This window comes from Syngnathus typhle, linkage group LG9 (genome assembly GCF_033458585.1).
Source record: "Syngnathus typhle isolate RoL2023-S1 ecotype Sweden linkage group LG9, RoL_Styp_1.0, whole genome shotgun sequence".
Classification (NCBI taxonomy): domain Eukaryota; kingdom Metazoa; phylum Chordata; class Actinopteri; order Syngnathiformes; family Syngnathidae; genus Syngnathus; species Syngnathus typhle.
The window spans coordinates 345,041-367,640 of NC_083746.1; the positions used below are offsets into that span (position 1 = coordinate 345,041).

The following is a 22,600-nucleotide window of genomic DNA, read 5'->3' on the forward strand; positions in this document are numbered from 1 at the left end:
GTCCAGAAAATAGAAACCCCGCCACAGTTTGGCCCCAGGTCCTTCTGATCAACTGGCTCCCGAGGAGCTTATCTGCCAGCTTGGTTGAATGGAAGCACCAGTGGGGGAAGCCAAACTGTGGCAGGGTTTTTCCTTTCTGGACCTGGATTTGACATCTTTTACTAGTAGCAGTAGAAAGAGTAGTGCTGGTAGTATTAGCTTCATCAAGCTTCCTGGTTAGTCAACGTGGCCCACAAGAATCACCCACTTCTCATTCATCACTCCATGCTTCACTAAAAAAAAGGAGAAAAAAACAATTGACAGGTCATGGTCTCAAACGGAAAGATTAAAAGAAAAAAAAGACCCCGATTGGAGTTCAACTTTTGAAGTTTATTGTATAAACTCTGAGACAAAGGACACGTTTGTAAAAATGAAATATCTCTGATGCGCTCTCCAAACCTAAAAGAAGAGGGCACATTTACACATCCATAAGCATGCTGTGACACTTTCAAAGGTTCACAATCAAACGCTTGTTGCGAAGCGGCAAAAAACAACAAACGTGACTCAAATAACACAAGCATCGAATACACACATCTACGGGTCAAACGATAGGAGGGGGTATCAATTCTTTTCTTCATCTGTTTTATAACCATGCTCATAAAATGGGCCAAACTTGCCGCGTTTGCGCACATGACTATAATTTCCTTGACTGACCACAAACTCTCCACCCACAAAATACTTCCGATCCACTTTCATATTTTCAATGCAGATTGTCACCAACACCCAAGCAGCTTTTATGGACGCCTCCAAACGGCTACGAGAGGCATGTGCTTGCGTGAGTTTGCTGAACTAGCTTACATCACCAGCCCAAAGCGAAAACTAAAAAAGTGGTCTTTCTTAAGTCAGAGACTTGAGGAACTCCTGACTTGTGGGACTTGCTAGGACCACTGGTTTGAGAGAAGCCATCTATGTCAAACTACAAAGGCCCTTTCCAAACTGAGGAAGAACCGCGTTTGGTTCCACAATAAAACCTCAACAACCACGAGTCCAGATGCCTCCATTCAGCCACTATAACCAAGCACGGACACATTTCTCTAAAAGACCTTTAGCAACGCCGAGGTTTCGATCCATCCGGCTGCGTTCTGGATCAGGCATCGGTACTCGCCCGCGTCGCCCTGGCTGGCGTTGGTGATGAGAAGGTTAAAGTGGCCTGTTTTTTTTTCCTGAACGATGTACCTGCCGTGAGCGACGCGCTCGCCATCTTTGTACCACTCGGCCGTGGGCGTTGGCTTGCCGCTGACCAGACATTGCAGGATGACCGGCGCACCGACGGCGGCGGTCACGTCCGTCAAGGGAATGACACACCTCGGGGCCATGTCCGTCACTTGAAACTCAAAGCTACACATGTCGGACGACTTTCCCTTGAACTCCACCTTATCCTCTTTGGCCGACTCGGCAAACACATCAAAGTTGATGCTCATGTGCCGGTCTTCACTCAACCCCCCGTCCGTAGTGGCCACCAGGCGGACGGCGCGCTGAGATTCATCGGCCTCCTGCTGAAACTCAAACTCGAGCTCAATCTCTGATGCTTGTTGCTCGTCCACCGCCATGTTTCCCACCAGCATGTCAAATTTCTGCGGCTGGACTTTGGCGCCGCCGAGAGACACGGACGTCAGCTCCCTGCCTCTGGTCTGTCCGGAGAATTCCTTTGCATCGAGCACCACCAGCGAGGCTCTGCACAGCGTTTCGCCGACGACATTAACGGCACCGCAGGTGTACACGCCGCTGTCCTGCGCTGTCACTTTACAGATCTTCAGGAAATGATGCTCTCCGTCAGATGAGTGCAGGTACCGTCTGTTGTTTTGAGGAATTTTAATGTCCCCTTTGAACCAGGACACGACGGGGGACGGGATTCCCATCAGCGAGCACTCAAACACGGCAGTGGAACTCTGTGAGGTTTCGACATCGCAGATGGGATCGATAAACCTCGGCGGCATCTCGGTCACCTCAAAGGCTATTTTCAGATTCTCGTTTTCCTGGGTAACAAAGTCCACAGTGCCCTCCTCATAAATACTCGGAATAACATCCAGGGATATAACCATGCTCTTGCTGTCAGCTGTGTACTCGGGAATGGTGATGATCTTCACCTGTTTCTCAAATTCCTTGACCTGGTTCTCATCCAGTTCGACTTCTAACAGGATCTCCTGGGGAGAAGGTGAACGAGACGAGTCATCCTTTTCCACATCGAACTCCATCACGTGCTGATGGGTAACAGCGGGCGGGGCACGCGAGACCCTTCCTTCCTGCGACACCACAAGCACTAAAGCGACGCTTCGGGCCTCACCGACATCATTGATCGCCTGGCAGATGTATTCTCCCTGGTCAGCTTTAGTGACACAGTGAATCGTGAGAGAGACGCCGTCTCCATCTCGTTCCATAACGATCCGCTTGTCAGCCGTCAGCCGGGTTTTGTTTCGGAACCAATTCACCTCTGGTAATGGGAGGCCAAAGACCTCAGCGAGAAAGATCAGAGAGTCGTTTTCAAATACTTTTTTCTTCGTCAGAGGTTTGAGGAAGGCAGGCGGGACTCCGTGCACCCTCTCCTGATCGGAGGCGCTGCTCTTGGAACGCAACCACTGCTCATCTACATTTACCTCAGCGGGTACACTTTCATTGCCCTCATCGACAGGAGACGCGAGGAACTGGACAGGTGAGAAAAACCTGTCACTAGAGTCTGACAAAGGGCTCTTTTGTGTGGGGGAAGATGGAAACGCTTGAGGTGTACCAGAACTAGGGGTATAGAAGGAACTGGGAGAATAAGAGGTATGGAAAGAACTGGGAGAATTCAAAGCATGGAAGGAACTTGGAGACTTGGGGGTATGGAAAGTTGAATGAGAGATCTCTGTAGATGAACTCGATGTGTAGAAGCCATCAGCGACCTCCTCACCGACTGTGCTGCCAATCTCTATCGACATCTCAGACTCGGGGGAGAGTGGCCGTGCCCAGTCTGTCGGAGGATTGTAATATTCATACACTGCACCAAAAGTCACCTCCTCTTCCTCCATTACACCCACTGCAGCTCCCATTGCTTGTCCACCTCCGGATATTCGAGAGTCAGGGCTCTCGGAAGAGACACGTTTGGGACCCTCGACATTTGGTCGGACAACTAATGATTCCAGATTTTCATCATTACCTCTCTCAGTTCCAACTACATCACCGGCAGTTAAGTCAACTACAGACTGCACACTGAGCTGAGAAGGTGGCCCACTGATAAAAACACCGCTATCCAACGACGGCTCAGGGATATAAATGCTCTCCACATCACTGCCTTCCTTAAGTTCTTGTTTCCATTCTCTAACAACATCAGCGGACTTCTCCTCGACAACATATCCCTGCACCTCTGGAGCACCTTCAGACTTCACAGCTTCCCCGAGCTTTTCAGACTTTAGCGGTTCAGATAAACTCGGCGGTTTCTCTGCTTGGCCGGTTGGACCGACAGTCTGGACTGAATGTCTTACAGTGGGAACCTTCTCTGATAGGAATGGGATGAAGCTACTCGTTTTGTCGAACATCTGCAACATTTTCTCCTCTCCCGCCACCTCTACTTGCCCTGCCATCAGGGGTTCAGGGACGCCCGCTGGTTTTTGGGGTGTTGCCTGGTTGAGCTCAGACGCCTCCCGTACTCCCTCTCCACATTGTCTGACGGCTAACTCCTCAATGTTTGTGTCCACCGCGATGATTTCAGAGACTTTTTCCGTTGAGGTGGCGAGCTCTGGGCTCCTTGCTGCAGGAAGACCTTGGGTGAAACGTGGCAAGTTGGCAACCACGTAGGGATCAGTGCGGACACTCCCACATTCAGGTTGGACCGGGTGCCGCTGTAACTCAACACAAGGGCTGGTCTGTGCAAGTACGCACTCCACAGAGTAAGGTGGTTCCTCTCGTTGCTTCTGAAATGAAGTAGGAGATGAGTCTGACTCAAAGGCTCGTTTAATCTGAGACACGTTGATCACAGCGGATGACTGCTGCAGCCCACATCCAGATATAATTGGAGGCACCCCGTGTCCATCCGCCCTGGATTTTGATGGCACCTGAGGTGGAGGTTCTTTTGACTTTGTCTGCGTGCCAACGTCTTCCACGTCGTCAACAACGTCTGCAACAACGTCTTGACAGAACACATCACAGGTGCACGAGACCTCTCCCATCTTATTTTTTGCGACACATTTGCATGTGCCGCCATCGGTCCCTGTAAAAGATCTAACATCGACCTTGTGTACTTGACGGTCAACTTCTGCCCTGTATTTATCCGTCGTTGTTTCAAGAGGAACGTCGCTGCAAAACCATGTGACCTCAAGGGAAGGTTCCGCCAAGAGAACGCATTCCAACATGGCCGTCTGATCCTCTGTGCAGCTGAGGCTCTCCAACGCTTTGACCACACTAGGACCTTCGGCAGTGGCACCAAAGGCAAAAGTACTTTTTTGCTGACTGATTGGCTCAGTTGAAGACAACACAGAGCACTCCTGGGGTTGCTGCTCTTCATTGCACACCTCCGTGGTCGCAGGGTCTGGAGTGGGCGCGTCAACTCTGATTTCCACAGTCGGTGATTGAGACACATTTGCATCATTGAGGTATTGCTGGCTGACTGCTTGAGGAATTTTTAATGTTTCAATGCAAGCTTGTCCCTGGCTGTCATGAGGTTTCTCTCCCCTCTCGAACTTTTCCCGTGAGACAATCTTTTTTTCGAAGAGCGTCAAACTGGCGCTGCTGATGGACTTTCCGTGCTTATTACTTATGACACAGTCGTACGTCCCTTCGTGGTCTGCGGTCGGATAGAAAATTGTCAGCGTCGACTTGTCGGACTTGACCGTGATGTCGTAGTCGGGGTTGTGGGCCAATGCGTGTCCGTCCTTGAGCCATGTGACTTGAGGGGGAGGGTCGCCTCGAAACTGGCAGCTCAGCTCTGACATCTCTCCAGCTCTAACTTTAAGTGAGGAAATTTCTTCTAGAAATATTGGACAGAAACTGTCAGCACTTGATTCCCGAGGCAATGTGGATGATCGCGTTGGCTTAGCACCCGGAGGAATGTCCTGGTCTTGGCTTCTCCTCCCCATTTTTGCTACACTTCCATGTTCAGACATGTCCTGATGGGTTGATGGGTCTTTGACTTTTGAGAGCTCCTTGCTGACCTCTCTTTCCGCCACCAGCAGATCTGCGTGTGGTTTCTTCTTGCTGTCGTCTGCAGATGTGCACAAGCTAATCTCCTCCTTTGCTGCCTCCCCGATAGGCTTGCTGCTGGATGATGCTGATGAACTATCCTCCTCGTTGGTCAGCCTCTGTTCCGACTCACTTCTCCGAGGACAGTGTGATTGGGAATGTCTACTGACGACAGACTCCTCATGAGGACCCTGCAATAGCGGGCTGAGTCCATAGCTGGCTGGAGAGACAGTGCTAGGTTGTGAGGGTAAATTCCGCCGAAAGGGCAAAGCATCACCTGCATCTTCTTTTTTCACAGCCATGGATTCCACCTGTGAATATTGAGGTGGGGATGCCTTATAATTGGCACGGTAAGGAAGTGAATGGGTCCCTTGCGCTTGGTCTTTATGCACGCTCACGTGCTCCTCTTGGGACTTTTCTTCCAAAATCGACGAGGGTCTCCTTGCAGTCTCCGCTTGTGGAAGGAGGGGGTCATTAGGGAAGGGTTCAGCTGGTAAAGCAAAAGCCCAGTCAGACTCCAGGTCAGCTCCTTCTTCTAGTTGGACCACATCTGTTGGCCATCGAGGGAGATGCTGATCCTGAGCCGCTTCCTCACTGACTAAGTCAGCGTCCCTCCGCAGTCTGACCTCACGGCCCTTATCGGGCAGCAGGCCGTGTAACCACGGCCCGCTCTCATCCTGCTCATTTGGGTCCAAACGACTCCTAAAGTACTTTGTTCTTACACAGGAGATCATCTCATTTGGCAGAGGAGGTTCCGGAGCAATCGTTTCAGTCACTCTTCTTTCTCCCTCAGTGTTCCTCTCTACCGCAATAGGGGGATACGCATGTGTCCATTCAGCATCTGGCTTATCGGCCTCTCGGTGTTCCATCAGAACATCTTTCTGCCATTGCATGATGCGCTGAGCCAGGGCCTGCTCTTCACTTACAAACTGATCACACTTCTTCAGCTCGGAGACATTCTCCATTGACAGCTGCAGTTCTCGCTCCTCACTTGTTTTCTCAAACAAAAGCTTTTCATCTCCTCCTTTGTTCTTGGGTGGCAATTTCATTTGTGCAGGTTGTGTTTCCAGTCCCCTTGCCTGCCTTTTCCCTTTCAGTGCAGGAGGAGACGTTGGATGCTGCTCCATTCGGGTTCCCGCTCCAGCGGACTTTTGGGTTATCATGGTCACGGGTTGATTTTGGTTCGCTCGATACGGCTCCCTCTTAGTCACATTTTGAACCGGTCCCCCGCCTTCCACGTCGGGTTTTCCTTCTGGCTTCGACTGTCCAGTTGCAGGTTGAGACGGCTCCTCGTCTGTCCTGCCTTGCTGCCACGTCCTGATTTGTGGGGCTGGGTATTTTGTCTCACACTCTCTCTCTTCAACTTCCAGGCTCTTTTCATTCTGTCCACTCAAGCACTCTCCAGAAAACTTGCCGACAGCAGGCTCGACCGTTTTCGCAGCCACTTTAGTTTTAGACCGTGCCTCCGTTTGCACTTTTGATAGAGGTGGCATTTGCGGCACAAAGGACGGTCCCTTGTCTTCTATTTGCTCTGTTCTGACTCGAGGTATGTCATCTGTTAAAACTGCGGTAGTCTTTCTGAAACACGGGGCCGTGGCTTCAAGCTCTTCCCTAATGATCTCTCTCAAGTCTTGCTGGCTGCAAACATACTCTTCTGGATCCACGTATGGTGTTCCTTTCGGCATGAGCAGGTCAGGTTCTGTTGGACATGTTTCCCCCTGTGTCATCTCCAGACCTTGCTTCACCTTCGTGACAGGGGGTGGCAGTTCCTCCTCACACTCGATGCGATCAGCTTCCAAGCTCTTCTCGTGCTGTTCCCTTAAGGACGCAGCAGACCTTTTGATCCAGGCTGGCTCAACTCTTTTTGGTGCGTCTGGTCTACCTTCAGATTTAGGACTTGTCTCAGATACTACTTTGACTCGGGTTGAAGTCTGAGGTGGCACAAGCAGGCCCTCATCCATTTTCTCTGTGTTACCTTCTAAGTCAAGGAATTCATACGTTGCAACTTTTGAAGCTTCGCGATTGGTTTCCATGGCCTTCATTTTGCGTGGGTCCATGTCTCTGTCATGAGCAAGGCCACACTCTTTATGCCGGATGGAAGAAATATGCTCCTCTGGGTCCATGCACATTGCTGTGGTTTCCGGCACGAGCAGGTCAGTTTCACGACAATATGCTTCCGCCGGTGTTATTTGCCAATTTTCCAGCCACTTATTTATTGGTTGTTTCTCCTTACATTCAATATGCTCATCGTTCAAACTTTGGTCATGGTGCTCTTTCAAAGACTCTCCAGACCATTTGTCTTTGGTTGCCTCGACTGTTTTTTCTGCCACTTCTCTACCTTTACTATTAGGACGTGTCCCTATTGGGCGCACAAGTAGGTCCTTGTCTTCTATTTCTTCTGCCTTGACTTGTATTGCGGGGACTTTATTGCTCGGGAGAGTTGCGGTTTCAAGGTCAGTTTCCTGAGCCTTCCGTACGGGGTCTTTGTGTAAACATGAGGGCATGACTTTGGGCCCTTCACGAGTTACTTCTCTCTCTCCATGCAGGCTGGGAATATGCTCCTCTGGGATTACGCATGGTGTTCCTTCTGGCATGAGCAAGAGCAAGCCACCTTCCGGTTGAGATGTTTCCTCCCGTGTCATCTGCGTATCTTGGTGCCACTTCCTGATTCGTAAGGCCAGGAGTTTTTCCTCACACTCCAAGTGTTCAGCTTCCGGGCTTTTCTCAGACTGCTGCTCCCTCAAAGACTCGCCAGACCATTTACCTCCAGATGACTCCATTCTTTTTGGTGCCTCGCCTCTAACTTTAGTTGTTTGGTGCACGTTGGTGTGTGCTTGGACTGGAGGTGACATCTGTTCCTGCGTAAATAGGATGTCGTCGTCTTTTGTTTCCCTTGCCATGACTTCAGGTAATTGGTCTATCGCAACTGTTCCAGGTTCAGTGTCGCTTTTCCTGGCCTTCATCCTGGTCGAATTGTTGAAGCAGGACATGGCTTTGGTCCCAGGTTTCGATTGACTTGCCCCCAGCTGAGTGCAAATAGGTTCTTGGGGCTCCATATAAGGTGTCTCGTCGGGCATGCCGGTACCAGATTGGAGAGTTTCATCTTCCGAATCCATACGCGGTGCTCCTTTTGGCGTTGTCAGGCCAGCTCCCAGTTGAGATGTTTCCATACCTTGCTGCCACTTCCTGATTCTCAGGGCCAGGAGTTTTTCCTCACAATCCATACGCTCTGCTTCTAGGCTCCTCACGTACCGTTGCCTCAAGGATTCTTCATACCCTTTGCTCTCGGCCGGCTTGATTCTTTTTTGTGCTTTTTCTCCGTCTTTGGTGTTGAGGTGTGGCAACACTTGCGGCTGCATGAACAGTTGGGCGTCTTTTATATCTTCTGCTCTGAGGTCTATTGAACGTGCTGCAGTTTTAGGACCAGATTCTTTGGCCTTCCCCCCTGTCGATTTGTAAACATTTGAAATGGCTTCGGTTGCTCCAAGAGTGTCCACTCTTGCACATCTCCGGGTGTCGGTGTGCGTTTGTGCCGTTGTGTACCTTTCCTTTGGCTTTGGCTGGCTCCTTTCGGGCTGAGAAGCTTCCTTGAGTGAGATTTGCTCGACTGTCTGCCAGTTGCCAATGCGTAGGGCCAGGAGTCTTTCCTCCGACTCAATGTGCTCAGCTTTCAGTGTTTTTTGGTATTGTGACTCTCCAGCGTGTCTGTCCGAGGCCGCCTCAACTATTTCTGCTGCCGCTCCTCTTTCTCTAGTTTGAAGGTGTGCCTCAGTTTGTACTTTGACTTGAGGAATAGTCTGTGGCCACGTGAACAAGTCGTGCTTTTCCATTTCTTCTGCTCTGACTTCCAATTCTGGTACTGCTGCAACTTCAAGATGGGTTTCCTGCGCCTTTATTTCGGGAGATTGGTGGCAACGGGACATGGCTTTGGGCTCCAAAAGAGTTATTTTGCTTACTTCCTGCTCTTTGGGCTCTGCGTATGGTGTCTCACTAGGCTTTGGTAAACCAGTTTCAGATTCAGATCTTTCGTCTTCTGCCACCCTACTGCCTTTTCTAAGGTGAAGTGATAGACTTGTCCCACCGTGGTCAAGGAAATGATCATCCAGACTCTGACACGGGACTTTGAGGGACGCGTCATTACTTACTGTTGTTGGAGTGTGTTCCCATTCTTCAGGCGAGACATGGTACATAACAGACTTGACCAAATCGAACTTCTGAGATTCTCGCAGCCAAAAGTCCTCTTTAGCATGCTCTGTGTATGTCCACGCGTCCTCACTTGCTAATGGCTGAGAGTTATGGGGGTGAGGGAATTGTGGGCTTTGCGGGGGCTCATGATGGTCTGTCGTCTCAGAGCCACATGCGTGTTTCTCGTAATATTTGGATTGAGACTGGTGTGGGGGTTCGTGGTGGCTTGTGGGTCTGGGCTTGTGTGGGAATTCAGGGTGCTTTGGGCTTTTAGGGAGGTATGTGGGTTCAGGAGGATACGGTTCCAACTCCTCTGTGACTTGGTCGTCGCCGCCCCTGATGTGAAGCTCCCGCATCTCTTCCTTAACCTCGTCAGATTGTTTCAGCTGAACTTCATCAGCACACTCTTTTGTCTGACATTTTGGCACCGCCACATCAACCGGCTCACCTCTCATGATCTGAACAGCTCTGCTTCGAGACTGAGGCTCAAATGAATGTCTCACATGAGGCCGAGAGGTCTCCGCGCTCACCTCCGGGCCTCGACACTCCCTCGGAACTTGGCCAAAGTCAAAGGCGCTCTTAGAATGCTGAACGCTCGGCTTCACCCTGAGTCTCTCCGCATTATCGGCATAGCTCCAATCACTGGCTACCGACTCACAGTCAAATTCAGTGGACGACACGGTGGAGATAGAAAGCCTCTTTCTTTGCCTGACAGCTTTTTGGAGAGCACTGAGTTTACTTTTCACTTCATTGTGAAGACTCTCGGTGTCACTAAACCTTTCGCTGTAACCGTCGCTGCAACGGTCGCTAAACTTCTCACTGAATCGCGTTCCGGTGCGCCGGTCACAGTAGATGTCGCTCCATCTATCGTCAAAGCCATCGGAGCGAACGAACATGGGCTGGGGGGACGGGGCGCGCTCCGAGGCCGTCTCCAGACACTTGGACTCCCTGCCAGACTCTTTCTCACGCCAATAAGAATTGGAGTGAAAGAAGACGGTACGCACCAGACCTGTCTTGGACCGAGTCCGCTGCCGGTTCACCTTGGATATCTTGTCAAATGGAGATCCGACGTATCGAAGGTCCACCCTAATCTTCCTGCCTTTCCTCTGCTCAGACATCCAGGCTGCGCTTTTGTGGACTTCCGCGGGGCGGCGAACATAGCCTAGGTAGTTGGCCGACTGCTCCCCCCTCAGCGAGACCAAAAGAGAGGCTGTGGACTCAGCAGAACCTTCTGAGTTGATTGCCATGACCTTGTAGCTCCCAGAATCCTTTTCCCTGACGCTATCAATGAGCAAGCTACTTGTGTGTATGTGCATTGTGCCCTCAGTGCAGATCCTACGCCTGCGCATTTTGGGTATAGACCTATTGTTATGAAACCAGAGAAAAACCGGCGGCGGGCAAGCCAGAAGTTGACACTCGAACACGACCGGTTCTCCCTCCAAAATGGACTGGAACTTGATTTTCTTGGTAAATGACGGTTTCATGCTCTCAGTCCGGGAGCCCACGGAGGAGGTCCTGGTGGACATCGGGAAGTCCTCCGCGTCAGGCTCTGCGGAGAGAAGGCAACGACTAAGCCGCCGGCGTGGAAACCCACAAATGTATTGCAATGAATGAATGAATGATGTATTAATGGAAGAAATTAAAATGCATGCAATCACAATGCTGAAGGAAATAATTGCACTCACCATATTTGTTCGAATAAACGCAAGACTTGATTCTTTTGATTAGAAACCTGCAGGAAGATTTGATCCTTCTTCTGTGGAAATTTCTTGAAGACAAATTATCACTCGGGAGACTTTGAGGAGCAAAATTCGAGGTGGCGCTGCTAAAAGTCATTTTTGGTGGAGTACTTCTTACCTGACTTGCAGACACGAGAATAAACGCCCTTTTTCGTCCTTGACAGCACGAGGAAAGAATTGCTCGCAAAGCGTTAGTATAGCGACTAAATTTGGTGAGAAGGCGTTTATTCGAACTAATATAGTTGACTGGGGTTATGGGGACTGCAAACCACAGGAGGCACATCTTCGCTATCTGCAAGCCAGGACAAGAAATATCCACGTCTTTTCCAATCAACCTTAGTGCATGGAATGCACATCAGATGGGATCTGAGATCTACCGCCAAGCCACCCGAAGGCAACCGCCCTCAAAACCCTTTCCTCTTGCGAGGACCTTCATGCAAAAATTGAAAGGAACCGCTGGATGCAAAGGGACCAAAGTCATCTGTGTATGCGGGGTGACGGGGGGTTAGGGCAACGTTTTTTCTCATCCCCACATTTTCTTCTCATCATCATGACATGCAAAGGAACAATTGAGACATTTCACACTCTGCTTGATGTCTGTGGACGCCGCCTCATAACCCATCGAGCACCCGCAGAGCCAGCGAGCGCCTTCCGGGCAAAGCAGGGCAGAGATTTCGCAACGGCGTGACTGGGAGCGGTTGACGAGGAACTCCTTACCTTTCACCTCCTGCTCAACGGTGGCCTCGATTTCTTCTCGCTCGACAGCCACTGTGAACAAGAGAGAGCAAAGTTGGATGGTGTCCTCGAAGCAAATCCTCAAAGGGGTGAACGGTGCATGCAAAACAGCAACGGTCAGGGGGTGAGCTTTCCCAAAAAAAGGAATGAATGCCCTGGAATTGACTGGCAACCAGCTCAGGGTGTCCCCCGCCGACTGCCCGATGATCGCTGGCATAGGCGGCCCTCGGTAATGGATGGATGATTGGCTCCGGCGCGCCCTCGGTAATGGACGGATGCAATGAAACAGGAATGAAGGCCGGGACCGTGTCTTTGACGACGAGTTAGTGACTTGGAGGTGGGGAAATAAAGGAAAAGTTGGGAAGACAAGCAGGAGGAGGAAGCAAGTCCAAAGTGGAGAGGGCTGACACCAGCACTTTATGTAGTAATTTAGTGACTCTGACTGAGGGGAGATGGAGCTGACAAGGAAGTGTCCCAAAGCTTGTTAAGAGGAAATGAAGAGGAGTCAGCAGCTCAAGCCCAAAGTGAGTGAGAGCGGGACTTGTGAGCTAGTGACTCGGAGGAAGGAGGGAGGGATGGAAGGAGGCCCAAAGGCTCCGTCGGGACGTGGCCGGCCGGGGGTTACCTTTTTCTTCCTGCCAGGCCTCGGCGATGACCAGTGTGGCCGAGCATGCGGCCTCTCCTGCGGGGTTGCTCGCCCTGCAGGTGTACTGGCCCGCGTGCTCCGGGAAGGCATCCACCACGATGAGGGTGGCTGTGCTTGTCGCCTCGTCGTAATGAAACACCACGTTTTTGCTGGGCGGCATCGGCTGCCGGTTGTGGAACCAGCTTATCTCCATGCCGGGAGTGCCCGACACGCACGCGTGAAAGCGGGCCACCTCCCCGTGCGGCACCGAGCAGCTCGCAATCGGCCGCACAAAGAGTGGCGGCTTCTGGCTCGGGGCGTTGAGGGTGGTCGAGTCGTGCCGCGGTGCGGGAGGTTCCGCTGATTGCTTTTGCCCTGAAAGGAAGTATGCCCTCTTGCTTACTGAACAAGTCTGCTAAACACAGACTAAAGCCGCTGACCTCTCATTTCCATTTTCTGTTTGTACTCCTTTGGGGGAGGGGCGGTGGGGGGCCATGGGGCAACGTTTGGACCGTGTTGGCTCATGCTACTGCCATATTGTGAGTCCAGCTCGTATCGGGGAGACAAACCCCTTGTGCCTTTTTGACATACTTGGCCAATAAAGATGATGATTTGAAAGGAAAAAAAAAAGCCTTACCATCCAGCATGAGGGTGGCGGAGCAGGACACGGTGCCGCCGCCATTGGTGGCCACGCAGGTGTACTGGCCCTCGTCCTCCGCATAAACTTTGGAGATCTCCAGCTGGCAGCAGTCATCAAACTGAGACATCCTGAAGAATTCTGACTGCTTGATCTCTTTGTCTTTGTGGAACCAGCTTATATTGACATCTAGAGAATGTACAACAACACGGCGGCAACTTCAATCTTCCGATGGCTAGGCTTTGACGGTCAGCGTTGAAGAACTTTGTACCGTCTCCCCGAATTCTGCACTGGAAGCGAGCCGGTCGTCCTTCCAACGTGGAGGTGCTGGCCATGGGTGAGACGACGACGGGCGGGGCGACGTAGGCAGCCGAGTCCGGAGAAGCCGCCTCCGGCACTGGGGCGCAAACTCAAGCTGAAAAGCTCCACCGCTCCAAAAGCTTGTTTCGATTGCGAGCGGGGACTACCCAACGATTGCCAAGTTGCCCTGGCAACTTCACTCAACCTTTCAACCACGGCGGCTGAAAGGTTGGGTGAAGTTAGCGGCTGACCGAGTGCGACAAATCGGGGTGGAGGTCTTTCTCCCTGCCTCCCTCCCTCCCTTCCTACCTTCCACAGTGAGCGTGGCAGTGCTGGTGGCCACGCCGTAGTCATTTTTGGCCTCGCAGTTGTAGATGGCGGCATCCTCTGGAAAAACCTCAATGAGTAGCAGAGTGTGCTCTTGGGCATCACGCAGGAACTTGCACTTGAAGCCCGGAGACAGCGCCTGCGAGTCCTTGTACCAGAAGACCTGAGGCTCGGGGATGCCGCTCACGGCCACTGAGAAGCGAGCCGGCTTGCCCGCCTCCACCGACTGGTCCTCCATGTGGTGCAAGATTTGAGGTGCTTCCGGGACTGAGCAAAACGACAAAATAGGGCTTTCGTGACAAGCACTGGGAAGACGGACGCCCTCGTCCCACTCGCTCATCCTCTGCTTTCGGTCTAACTCGGCCTCACTTACTGTTGACCTGCAAAGTGACGGTGCTGGAGTTCTTTCCGGCGACAAAGACGTAGTTGCCGGCATCGCTCCTGAAGGTTTCCGAGATGGTGAGGCGATGGAGCCTCCTGATGACGGCGTAGCTGAAGCGCTCCTCGGCCGAAAACTGGATCTCCACGCCGTTCCTCAGCCAGCGCCCCTCCACCTCATCCTCGTTCACCTCAAACTCCAAAGTGGCACGGTGTTTCTCCAGAACCTAGCGGACACAATGACAGGCTTCAGCTCTCCTTCGACTACAGAGAGCAGAAATGGAAACGCCCACGCTAACGTGCCAGAGGAACGTGGCAAGAGGAGGATTTGGAGAAAATGGGGGCAATTTGATCACCGCTTTGAGTCAATGCAAAGGATCAAGACATATGCAAGGAAACTGGGATCAAATCAAATTGGCAATTCTGTCAAGAACCGGTCTGGTTGTGGCAATCTTGGGGAGCAGTTGAGCGACTGGAGACACGAGAGAACGGTCGCTCGGTCGCCCGGTGGGCCGTGCGTGCATGCGTGCGTGCGTTGGTCACCGTGACGAGTCGCCGGGCAGGCTCCCTGATGCCGATGTCCCGTCCTTCCACGGTGAGTCGGGCCTTGGACACGCTGGAGCCGGCCACCACCGAGAACTGGCCGGCGTCCGACATGCGCACCGTCTGGATCATCAGGCGGTGGACGTACTTCTCGGCCGTCACCACGAACCTGCGGCGGCACGGCGGCAACTTGACTTTACCGTCTTCGAAGGGCGTCACGCTCTCGCCACCGCGGGCCACCGCCTACGCTTTGCAGCGGTATTTTTTTCCTTCGTCTCACCTCTCCTCGGACGGGTCCAGCTCCAGGCCGTCCTTCATCCACACCACCTGGACGTTGGGCTCCGACACCTCGCATTCAAAGATGGCCTTCTTCTTCTCCGTGATCTTGATGTCTTTGATTTTCTTGGTAAACTCGATGACACGAGCTGGCGGCGGGAAGAGCGTCACACATTCGCTCAGCCCAACAGGCGGCATAAAGTACTCACAAAAGACAAGCACAGGAAAAAAAAGTGGTGGGATGTAACTATGAAGAAATTGTCGCTTGCCAGGAGTTTTGCTGTTTGGATTTCACTTGCTATGTTTGTTTTGTGCTTTTTCTGACTGCTGTACATTTGAAAGCCAATCTCAACTCTCGGTAGGGTCTTTTTGACCCCGCGTAGAAAGAAAGAGAGACAAAGTTGACCAGGTTACAGATCGGGAGTCGTTGAGGGAAAAATGGATATTGGGTTTTGTTTTTTGGCTTCAGTCACGTCCCACCACCGCCGATCAGCCCGGAACCCGGAAAGGCGTACCTTCGACAAAAAGGTTGGCGGCGCTGGCGGCAGATCCGGCCACAAAGCGGTACTCGCCGCCGTCTCCGAAATGAACATTGCGAACGGTCAGGGAATGCGTCAGCTGCCGGCTTCGAACCTGGCACCTCTCGGATGACTTGATCTCCACGCCGTTCTTCAGCCACTTGTAGGTGATGCCCTCGTGGTTGACGGTGACCTCAAAGGTGATGGTGTCCCGCTCCTGAGCGTTCAGGTCTTTCAGCATGGAGGTGACCAGCACAGCTGGAGGCCGACACGACAGCTCGCTTAGTTAGCGCTCCGACAAGCGCTCCAAAATCAAAAGTAGCGCGCGGCGGCGGATGAGGTTTGGGAAAGAGCCACCCCGCTTAGCCACACACAAGACGCAAAAGCGCGGCGGGCGAGCGAGTGGGTCGGGCTCTTACGGCTGACGGTGAGCGTGGCCGACACGCGGTCGTTGCCGCACACAAAGGTGTACTCGGCCGCGTCGGCCCTGCCGGTGTTCATGATCTTCAGCTGATGGAGCTTGCCCTGCACCACGATACGGAACTTCTCGCTCATCTCGATCTCCACGCCGTTCTTCAGCCAGGTGGACGGCACGTTGAAGTGAGACACTTCGCACTCGAAGGTAGCCAGCTGCGTCTCGGCCACCGTCACGCTCTTCAGGGGTTTGGTCACACAAAGAGCTGAAAGGCAAAAGCAAAACAAATGAACTTGTTCTCGCCGAGGTCGGCGTCACCTTTCTCCTCCTCGCGTCGAGCGAGCACCTTGCACGGTGAGCTTGGCGCTGCACTGGAGGTGTCCCGCCACAGCCGTGTACTCCCCTTGGTTGGTGGCGTCCACGTTCTGCAGAACCAGTTTGTGGGCTTTGCGCTCCACCAGAATCTTGCAGGAGTCGCCGGGCGTCAGCTCGGTGCCGTTGAACATCCAGCGCACCGGGACGTTGTCGTGCGACAGGCTCATCTCGAACGAGACCGTGGTGCCCGCCAGCGACGTCACGTCCTTCATCTTCTTCACGATCTTGACGGCTGCGCGGAAACGCAGCACGGTCAAGAATGGCCGGTCAGAAACGGCGTCGGCCCAGCGTTAGAGCGGTCGGGGGGGTTCCACGGTGGCGGTGGTAGTGGGCGGCGGCACTCACTCTCCACGTTGAGGCGAGCGCTGGCCGTCAGCTTGCCCAGTTTGAAGGAGTAGACGTCCTCGTCCTGCGGGCGGCACGATCGGACGCGCAGCGTGTGGACGCCGCCGTGGGAGCTCACGGCGTACTTGTCACCGTCGTGGACCTCCACGCCGTTTCGGAGCCACTGAGCGCCTTTGACGTCCCCGTGCGTCAGCTCCAGGGTGAAGAGCGCCTCCTGCGTCTCCGTCACCGTCTGGTTGCGGAGTGTCTTCTTGATCTTTACCGCTGCACCGCAAGCAGGCCACAAATACTAGTTGAGCACATTTTCCAGTCTAGATGTGTACCGAATTACTTTTGTCCAGAAGTTGAATGGCGACTTTGTCGACAAGTAGTAAAGTTGAGACGTACCCTCCACCCGTAGACTGGCCGAGGTTTTGGAGTTGGCCACTTGGTAGGTGTACTCGGCGGCATCCTGCGGCCGAGCGATGACGATGACGAGGCGCCGGATGGCTCCCTTGGCCACGCTCTTGACATTGTCGCTCAAGTCCAGCGGCTTGCCATCCTTGAGCCACTTGCCCTCGGCATCGGCGTTGGCCACTTGGCACTCAAGTTCTGCCGTCTGCGACTCGGCCACCGCCACGTCCGTCAGAGGTCGGGTGATGGCGCCGCCTGGCGGGAGCCCAAGGAAGAACATTGAGTTGCCTTGTGTGTGAAAAGTGCTCTCAAAATCAAGCTGCCTTGCGTTGCCTTGCCTTCCAAGTTAAAGGTACTGAGGTAACTCACTTGACTAAAGCCTACCAGAGACCTGGCTTAAGCAAAACCTACCAGAGACCTACTGGTTAAGTTAAGCAAAAGGCACCTACCAGAGACCAGACTTGACAAAAAGCTGCCAGACCTAACTCAACCGAATCAAACCCTACCAGCGAGCCAAAGCGAGCAGAGAGCAAAACGTACCAGAGACAGTGAGATTTGCACCGGATGTCTTCTGTCCGGCGCGGAAGCCGTACTGTCCCTCCTCGTCCTTCATGGTGTCGATGACAGTCAGAGAGTGAGTCTTGTCCCTGGAGTCCATCTTGTACTTGGGTCCAGGTTTAAGCTGCTGGTTCCTGAAGGTCCAGACCGGGTCGATACCAGCGTGGGACACTTGAACTTGGAAGGTGACGTTTTGGGACTCTGAGCACACTTTGTCCTCCATGTGTTTGACAATTTCAACCGCTGCAGACAAAACAAACACCAACAAGAAGATGAGCACAAATTCCTCGGAGAACGGTCCTTGAGAGCAGTCGCCCGGGTCACGCCAAAGGTGAGCGACCAAAGGTGCCACAAACAGGGAGAGGAGATGAGTTGCTCTTACCTTCCACGGTGAGACGGCAGCTGGTGGACACCTTCCCGACCAGCAGCTTGTAGCGTCCTTCATCCGAGGCGAAGGTTCTGCTGAAGACGAGTCGCTGCTTGGCGCCTTTGGCCACGATCTGCACGCGGTCGTCGGCCGTCACCGGCTTGTCCTCGTGGTACCATTTGACCGAGACCACGTTCTGAGCAGAGATCTTGGCTTCTAAAACCGCCTTGGTTCCTTCCACCGAAGACACGTCTTTGAGAGGCGCCATGATTTCGATGGCTGCAAAGACAACAACGGTGACCATCCCGGCCGGCCGGGTTGATGATGATGATGATGATGTACTTAACAGTACGGTGTCAAGTTGCCTTACTCTGAACGTTGAGTTTGCAGGAGGTGCTGATGAACTGGCTGGGAACCTCGAAAGAGTACGAGGCGGCGTCTTCCGGTCCGGCGTTCTCCACCAGGAGCTTGTGGACGGCTTTGTCCACGACCATGTGGACGCGGTCCGAGGCGGACACGGCCTGGCCGCTCTTCATCCAGGTTCCCTCCACGTTCTCCTGAGAGAACCTGACCTCCAGCTGAGCAATGTCGCCCTCGCAGACGGTCAAGTCGGACAGAGGTTGCATGAGGGTCACCGGACGCACTGCAACACAAACACCGTTGCTGAGCCAACCTACTACAAACGGGCCCCGCCGCAAGGCCCAAACGTGACGGAGCGCCATCCTCATGGACCCAGTATAGTCCTCACAAGTGTGAGTCGTGGCACACCACCGGCGAGGCAAAACAACACGAGCTGACAAGCTTACATATCATCCTGAGTGAGGCGCTGGTCTTCACTTCCCCGCATACAAAGGTGTACTTCCCCTGGTCCTCCTTCTTGACGTTCTTCACGGTCAGGGTGTGCCTTCCCCGCCGGGAGGACAGCACGTGCTTGCTGCCGGCAGACAGCTCCTTGTCTCCGAAGAACCAGCTGCCCTCGACGTCCTCGCGAGACAGTTCCACCTCAAATTCTCCAGAGTAGCTCTCGGGAACCTCGATGTTCGCCAGACCTTTGACCAGCTCCAGCGCGGCACCTGGGGTCAGACGCACCGAGGTTAACACATTTCCTCCTAAGATATACTACCGTAGGTTCAGAATGGGCAGGAATTGGCAATCACCTTCCACGTGAAGTCTGGCGACGGTGCTGATGCCGTCGTCGTCCGCGACCACGCAGGCGTACTCAGCGGTGTCACTCACTTCGATCATCAGCACGGACAGGAAGTGAACCTTCCGATCCGAGTGCATTCTGTATTTGTCTCCCGAGAAGATCTCCACGTTGTCCTTCAGCCACTTGACTTTGACGAAAGGTTCGCTGGTTTCGCACTCAAAGGTCACCATGATGTCCTTCTCCCGGGCTGTGGCATCCTCCAGATTTTGGGTAAAGCTCACAGCGGCCTTCGCTGCAAAGACAAAGCTGCAAAGTCACAACCCGGCAGAAAACGGTCCCAACGGCCCGCTACCCGCGACTGACGACCGGTCCGGCCGGGACTGGTCTCGGAAATTGTTTTGCTCTCCGTTTTGTAAGCAACCGACCAAGGTTGAATGAGTGGCATTCGTGGCGGATGTCATCGTGTGGCCATTGGGCATGTGATGCTTTCAAGCGTGTTCAAATACTTCCAAAGCCCATCCCAGAAGAGAGAAAAGGGGACAATACCTTGCACCAGCAGGAAGGCGTGGCTGGACGCCTCCCCTGCGATGTTGACCGCTTTGACCATGACGCTGGCCGAGTCTTCCGGCGTGACGTCTCGGATGACGAGCTCGCACAAATGGTCTTCGGGCCAGTACCAGTAGATGCGCTCGGACTTCTCCAGCTCGATGCCGTTCTTGAACCACTGGCACTCCGGCTCGGGTCGGCCCACCACCCGAAGTCGGAAGCGCACCTCGTCCATGGGGCTCACCGTCTTGCTGGTAATGCGTTCCAGAATCTTGGGGGCTTCCATGCTGGGGGATAACTGGATCCTCTCTGGTTTGATGGTGGGGATGGTTACCTTGCCCTGCTCCTCCAGTTTCTTCCTCTCTGCCTCCTCTTTTTCTTTCAGGTGGTGGAGCAGCTCATCCTTGGTCTTCTTCAGCAAATCCTCATAGGAGTCGTCCCTCCTGCGAGTCTTGAATTCCACCGCCGAGATGGACTCGTAGAAGCCTTCCTCCGTCCTGCGCTTGAATTTACTCTTCAGCTCTTCCGACTCCTCCGAGGTTTTCTCGTGAACGATCCTCTGCGTCTTCCTGAGTTTCACAATCTCTTTGTCTTGCGCGCCCTCGGTCGGTCGGTCCACCTTGGCGACGCCGAAGCTGACTCTACCGGGCTCGTGCGGGTGCTCGGCCGGCTTCCCCTCCGGGGCGCGACGCAGGACAGGCCTGAAGTCCTCCCGTTGCGCGACTTCCAGCTTGACGACATGCTCCGTCGTTCCCAAAGGGTTATCGGCGACCAGTCGGACTTCGCCCGTGTCGTAAGACTTGATGTCAACGATCTCCAGGTAGTAGATGCCGTCGTAACGTAGTCTGTAGCGCTTGCTCTTGCGGATGAGTTGTCCGTTGAGGTACCAGTTGACCTTGGGCGCAGGGTAACCGGTCACTCTGCAGCGGAATCGGGCCACGTCGCCCTCCAGCACTTGCGCCGGCTCGGGAAGCAGGACGATCTCGGGTTTGGTCTTTTCCGTCTGCTCGTCGGCGGCGCTCACCCCGGCCGGTCCGCCCTCGTGAGCCAGGCGCTCCATCTCTTCCAGCCGGTGCGCTCCCTTCCTCCCCTCGGGCAGCTGGCTCTCCTCCACCAGCCCCTTCTCGTCCTTGACGATGAGGGTGGCCGAGTTCTGGTCCGCTCCAAATTTGTTGCTGGCTCTGCAGGTGATGACGCCGCTGTCTCGCGCGTACGCCACCTCGTAGTCCAGACTGCAGTAGCCAAATTCGTTGATCATGCGCAGCCGGTTGGCGGCCTCCAGGGGCTTGCCGTCGTGGAGCCACTCCACCGCCATGGTGGGGTCGCCGATGGGGGTCAGCCTGCACTCAAAGTGGGCGGGGCCGAACTTCTTCATCCGAACCGAGGTCAGCTTCTTCTTGAACTGCGGTTTCTGTTGCTTCTCTTTGTCGTAAAGGTCTCCCTCCTCCCACTGCTCTTGGCCGTAGCGGAGATGCAGGGGCTCCAGCTCGGGGGCGGCGATCTCTTTGGCCTTGTAGGTTCCTTTGGTGATGATGAGACGCCGCTCGGGCTGCGGCTCAGCATAGTCCATCTCCACGTTGACTCTGCAGCGGGTGGTGTCCCGGCCAGCTCGGTTGATGGCCGTGGCCGTGTACCACGCGCTGTCGGAGCCCGACGCAGACGGGATCTGAAACTTGGCCTCTCCCTTTGTGCCCTCAATCCTGACAAATCACATGAACAAGAAACCTTCATCGGGATCGGTCCTTTGACACAGAACCGCGGTCGTCCGGGTCACGATCATCCCAAAACGTTTCACGGAGTGGACCGGAATCTCCTCGGTTAGGAAGGACATCTCCCCCTTTGCTCCATGCCGAGGAGGATGCAAAGTAGCAGCCGGACAAGAGACACACAATCTTATTCACATCCGGAACAACTCGTGGTAAATATGGAGAAGATTGGAATGGTTATAAATCCTCGATCCCCCCCCCTTTTTTGGAGGAAAACCCCGCCCGACTCCATCTCCGGCATCCCCCACCGAAGTTACGTTTGCCTGCTGCTTTACACCTGACGCCGCTACGGTTCAACGACTCCCGTGTGACCGTGTTTCGGATCAAAAGCGAAATGTTCTCAAGAGTTCTCGAGTAGAGCCCAGTCCACGCCTGGCTACACGCAGACACCTACTTGATTTGCGGGTGCTTGTGCGGGCTGACAATGTCGCTGTTCTTCAACCACACGATGTCAGGCACCGGGTTTCCGATGGCCTTAACGGCCAACTCCACCAGAGTGCCCTGTTTGACCGTCATGTTCTTCAGCTTCTCCACGAACCGAGGACGCGTCAAGCTTTCTCGGGCTGGGAGCAGAAAGGCCGCAAAGGGTCAAGCGCCACCCAGGAAGGCGGAAATGAGCCGTGCGGGACGCTCGCTTACCTTCGACGGTCAGAGTCACCGTGATGGTGGTGCGCCCGGCTCGATTGTGAGCCACGACCGTCCACTCTCCCGAGTCCTGGGGCATGGCGGGGACGATGATCATGGACTGAATGCCGTCTTCCTTAACCACTATCTTGTGCGTGTAGTCATTGATGATTTGTTGTCCTGGAGGCAAACAAGTCAAGTCATCGAGTATTAGTCCTCTGTTACTCTTCTTCGCTGTCTCCCGACATTGAAATCGGATTTGTGTGCTTCTAAACGGTGCTTCTGTGGATTAGGACACCCTGTAAAAAAGCCGCTGCTGGGCCCTTGCGTTCCATGCGCCTGCCTCTCACCGTTGTGGAACCAGTAGGTGTCCGGCATGGGTCTGCCCACCACCTTCAGGTCAAATCTGGCCGTTTGCCCCTCGGAGCACCTGAGCGAGGTGGGCTTCACCACAAAGACGGGCTTGTAGAGTCGCTCCAGCTGAGCCTCGTCCGTGTCGTCGAGCCTTCGGGCGGGGGAACGTCCGGGAGAGCGACTGGGAGAGCGGCTGGAGGAGCGGGCTGGGGAGCGGCTCAGCGAGCGCGGGGATTCGGACCTAAGAACAAACACAC

General features: G+C 53.9%; 3 protein-coding genes across 3 annotated transcripts in view; 1 reads left to right on the forward strand and 2 right to left on the reverse strand.

The window, feature by feature from the left end:
• The window catches only part of ttn.2 (titin, tandem duplicate 2), a 163,089-nt gene that overhangs the window by 131,500 nt on the left and 8,989 nt on the right, over positions 1–22,600 (reverse strand). The window contains exons 20-41 of the mRNA XM_061286865.1: positions 22,340–22,584; positions 22,005–22,169; positions 21,760–21,928; positions 19,600–21,299; positions 19,064–19,345; positions 18,713–18,979; positions 18,277–18,549; positions 17,922–18,185; positions 17,522–17,782; positions 16,976–17,236; positions 16,589–16,852; positions 16,215–16,475; positions 15,873–16,133; positions 15,451–15,711; positions 14,940–15,084; positions 14,660–14,828; positions 14,112–14,343; positions 13,721–14,005; positions 13,383–13,508; positions 13,112–13,300; positions 12,475–12,849; positions 11,832–11,882 (exon numbers count right to left, since the gene is read on the reverse strand). Coding sequence (XP_061142849.1) covers positions 11,832–11,882; positions 12,475–12,849; positions 13,112–13,300; positions 13,383–13,508; positions 13,721–14,005; positions 14,112–14,343; positions 14,660–14,828; positions 14,940–15,084; positions 15,451–15,711; positions 15,873–16,133; positions 16,215–16,475; positions 16,589–16,852; positions 16,976–17,236; positions 17,522–17,782; positions 17,922–18,185; positions 18,277–18,549; positions 18,713–18,979; positions 19,064–19,345; positions 19,600–21,299; positions 21,760–21,928; positions 22,005–22,169; positions 22,340–22,584 — 6,506 coding nt within the window. The remainder of the gene's footprint in view (positions 1–11,831; positions 11,883–12,474; positions 12,850–13,111; positions 13,301–13,382; positions 13,509–13,720; positions 14,006–14,111; positions 14,344–14,659; positions 14,829–14,939; positions 15,085–15,450; positions 15,712–15,872; positions 16,134–16,214; positions 16,476–16,588; positions 16,853–16,975; positions 17,237–17,521; positions 17,783–17,921; positions 18,186–18,276; positions 18,550–18,712; positions 18,980–19,063; positions 19,346–19,599; positions 21,300–21,759; positions 21,929–22,004; positions 22,170–22,339; positions 22,585–22,600) is intronic.
• Positions 1–22,600, forward strand: part of neurod1 (neuronal differentiation 1) — a 134,301-nt gene that overhangs the window by 15,032 nt on the left and 96,669 nt on the right. The gene's annotated exons all lie outside the window — the stretch shown is intronic.
• On the reverse strand, positions 349–11,642 carry LOC133159653 (uncharacterized). Its single transcript, XM_061286869.1, has 2 exons — positions 11,061–11,642; positions 349–10,924 (listed from the first exon to the last, which is right to left on the reverse strand). Exons 1-2 carry the CDS (start codon positions 11,395–11,397, stop codon positions 1,074–1,076), a joined length of 10,188 nt encoding a protein of 3,395 aa, XP_061142853.1. The 5' UTR covers positions 11,398–11,642; the 3' UTR covers positions 349–1,073.

What these genes read in the sequence shown, in the direction of transcription:
- LOC133159653 (XM_061286869.1), bottom strand. Translation starts at nt 11,397, where the DNA reads ATGTGCCTCCTGTGGTTTGCAGTCCCCATAACCCCAGTCAACTATATT. An exon ending in CGTTTATTCGAACAAATATG is followed by an intron (nt 10,925 to 11,060) that starts GTGAGTGCAATT and finishes TTCTCTCCGCAG; the next exon opens with AGCCTGACGCGGAGGACTTC.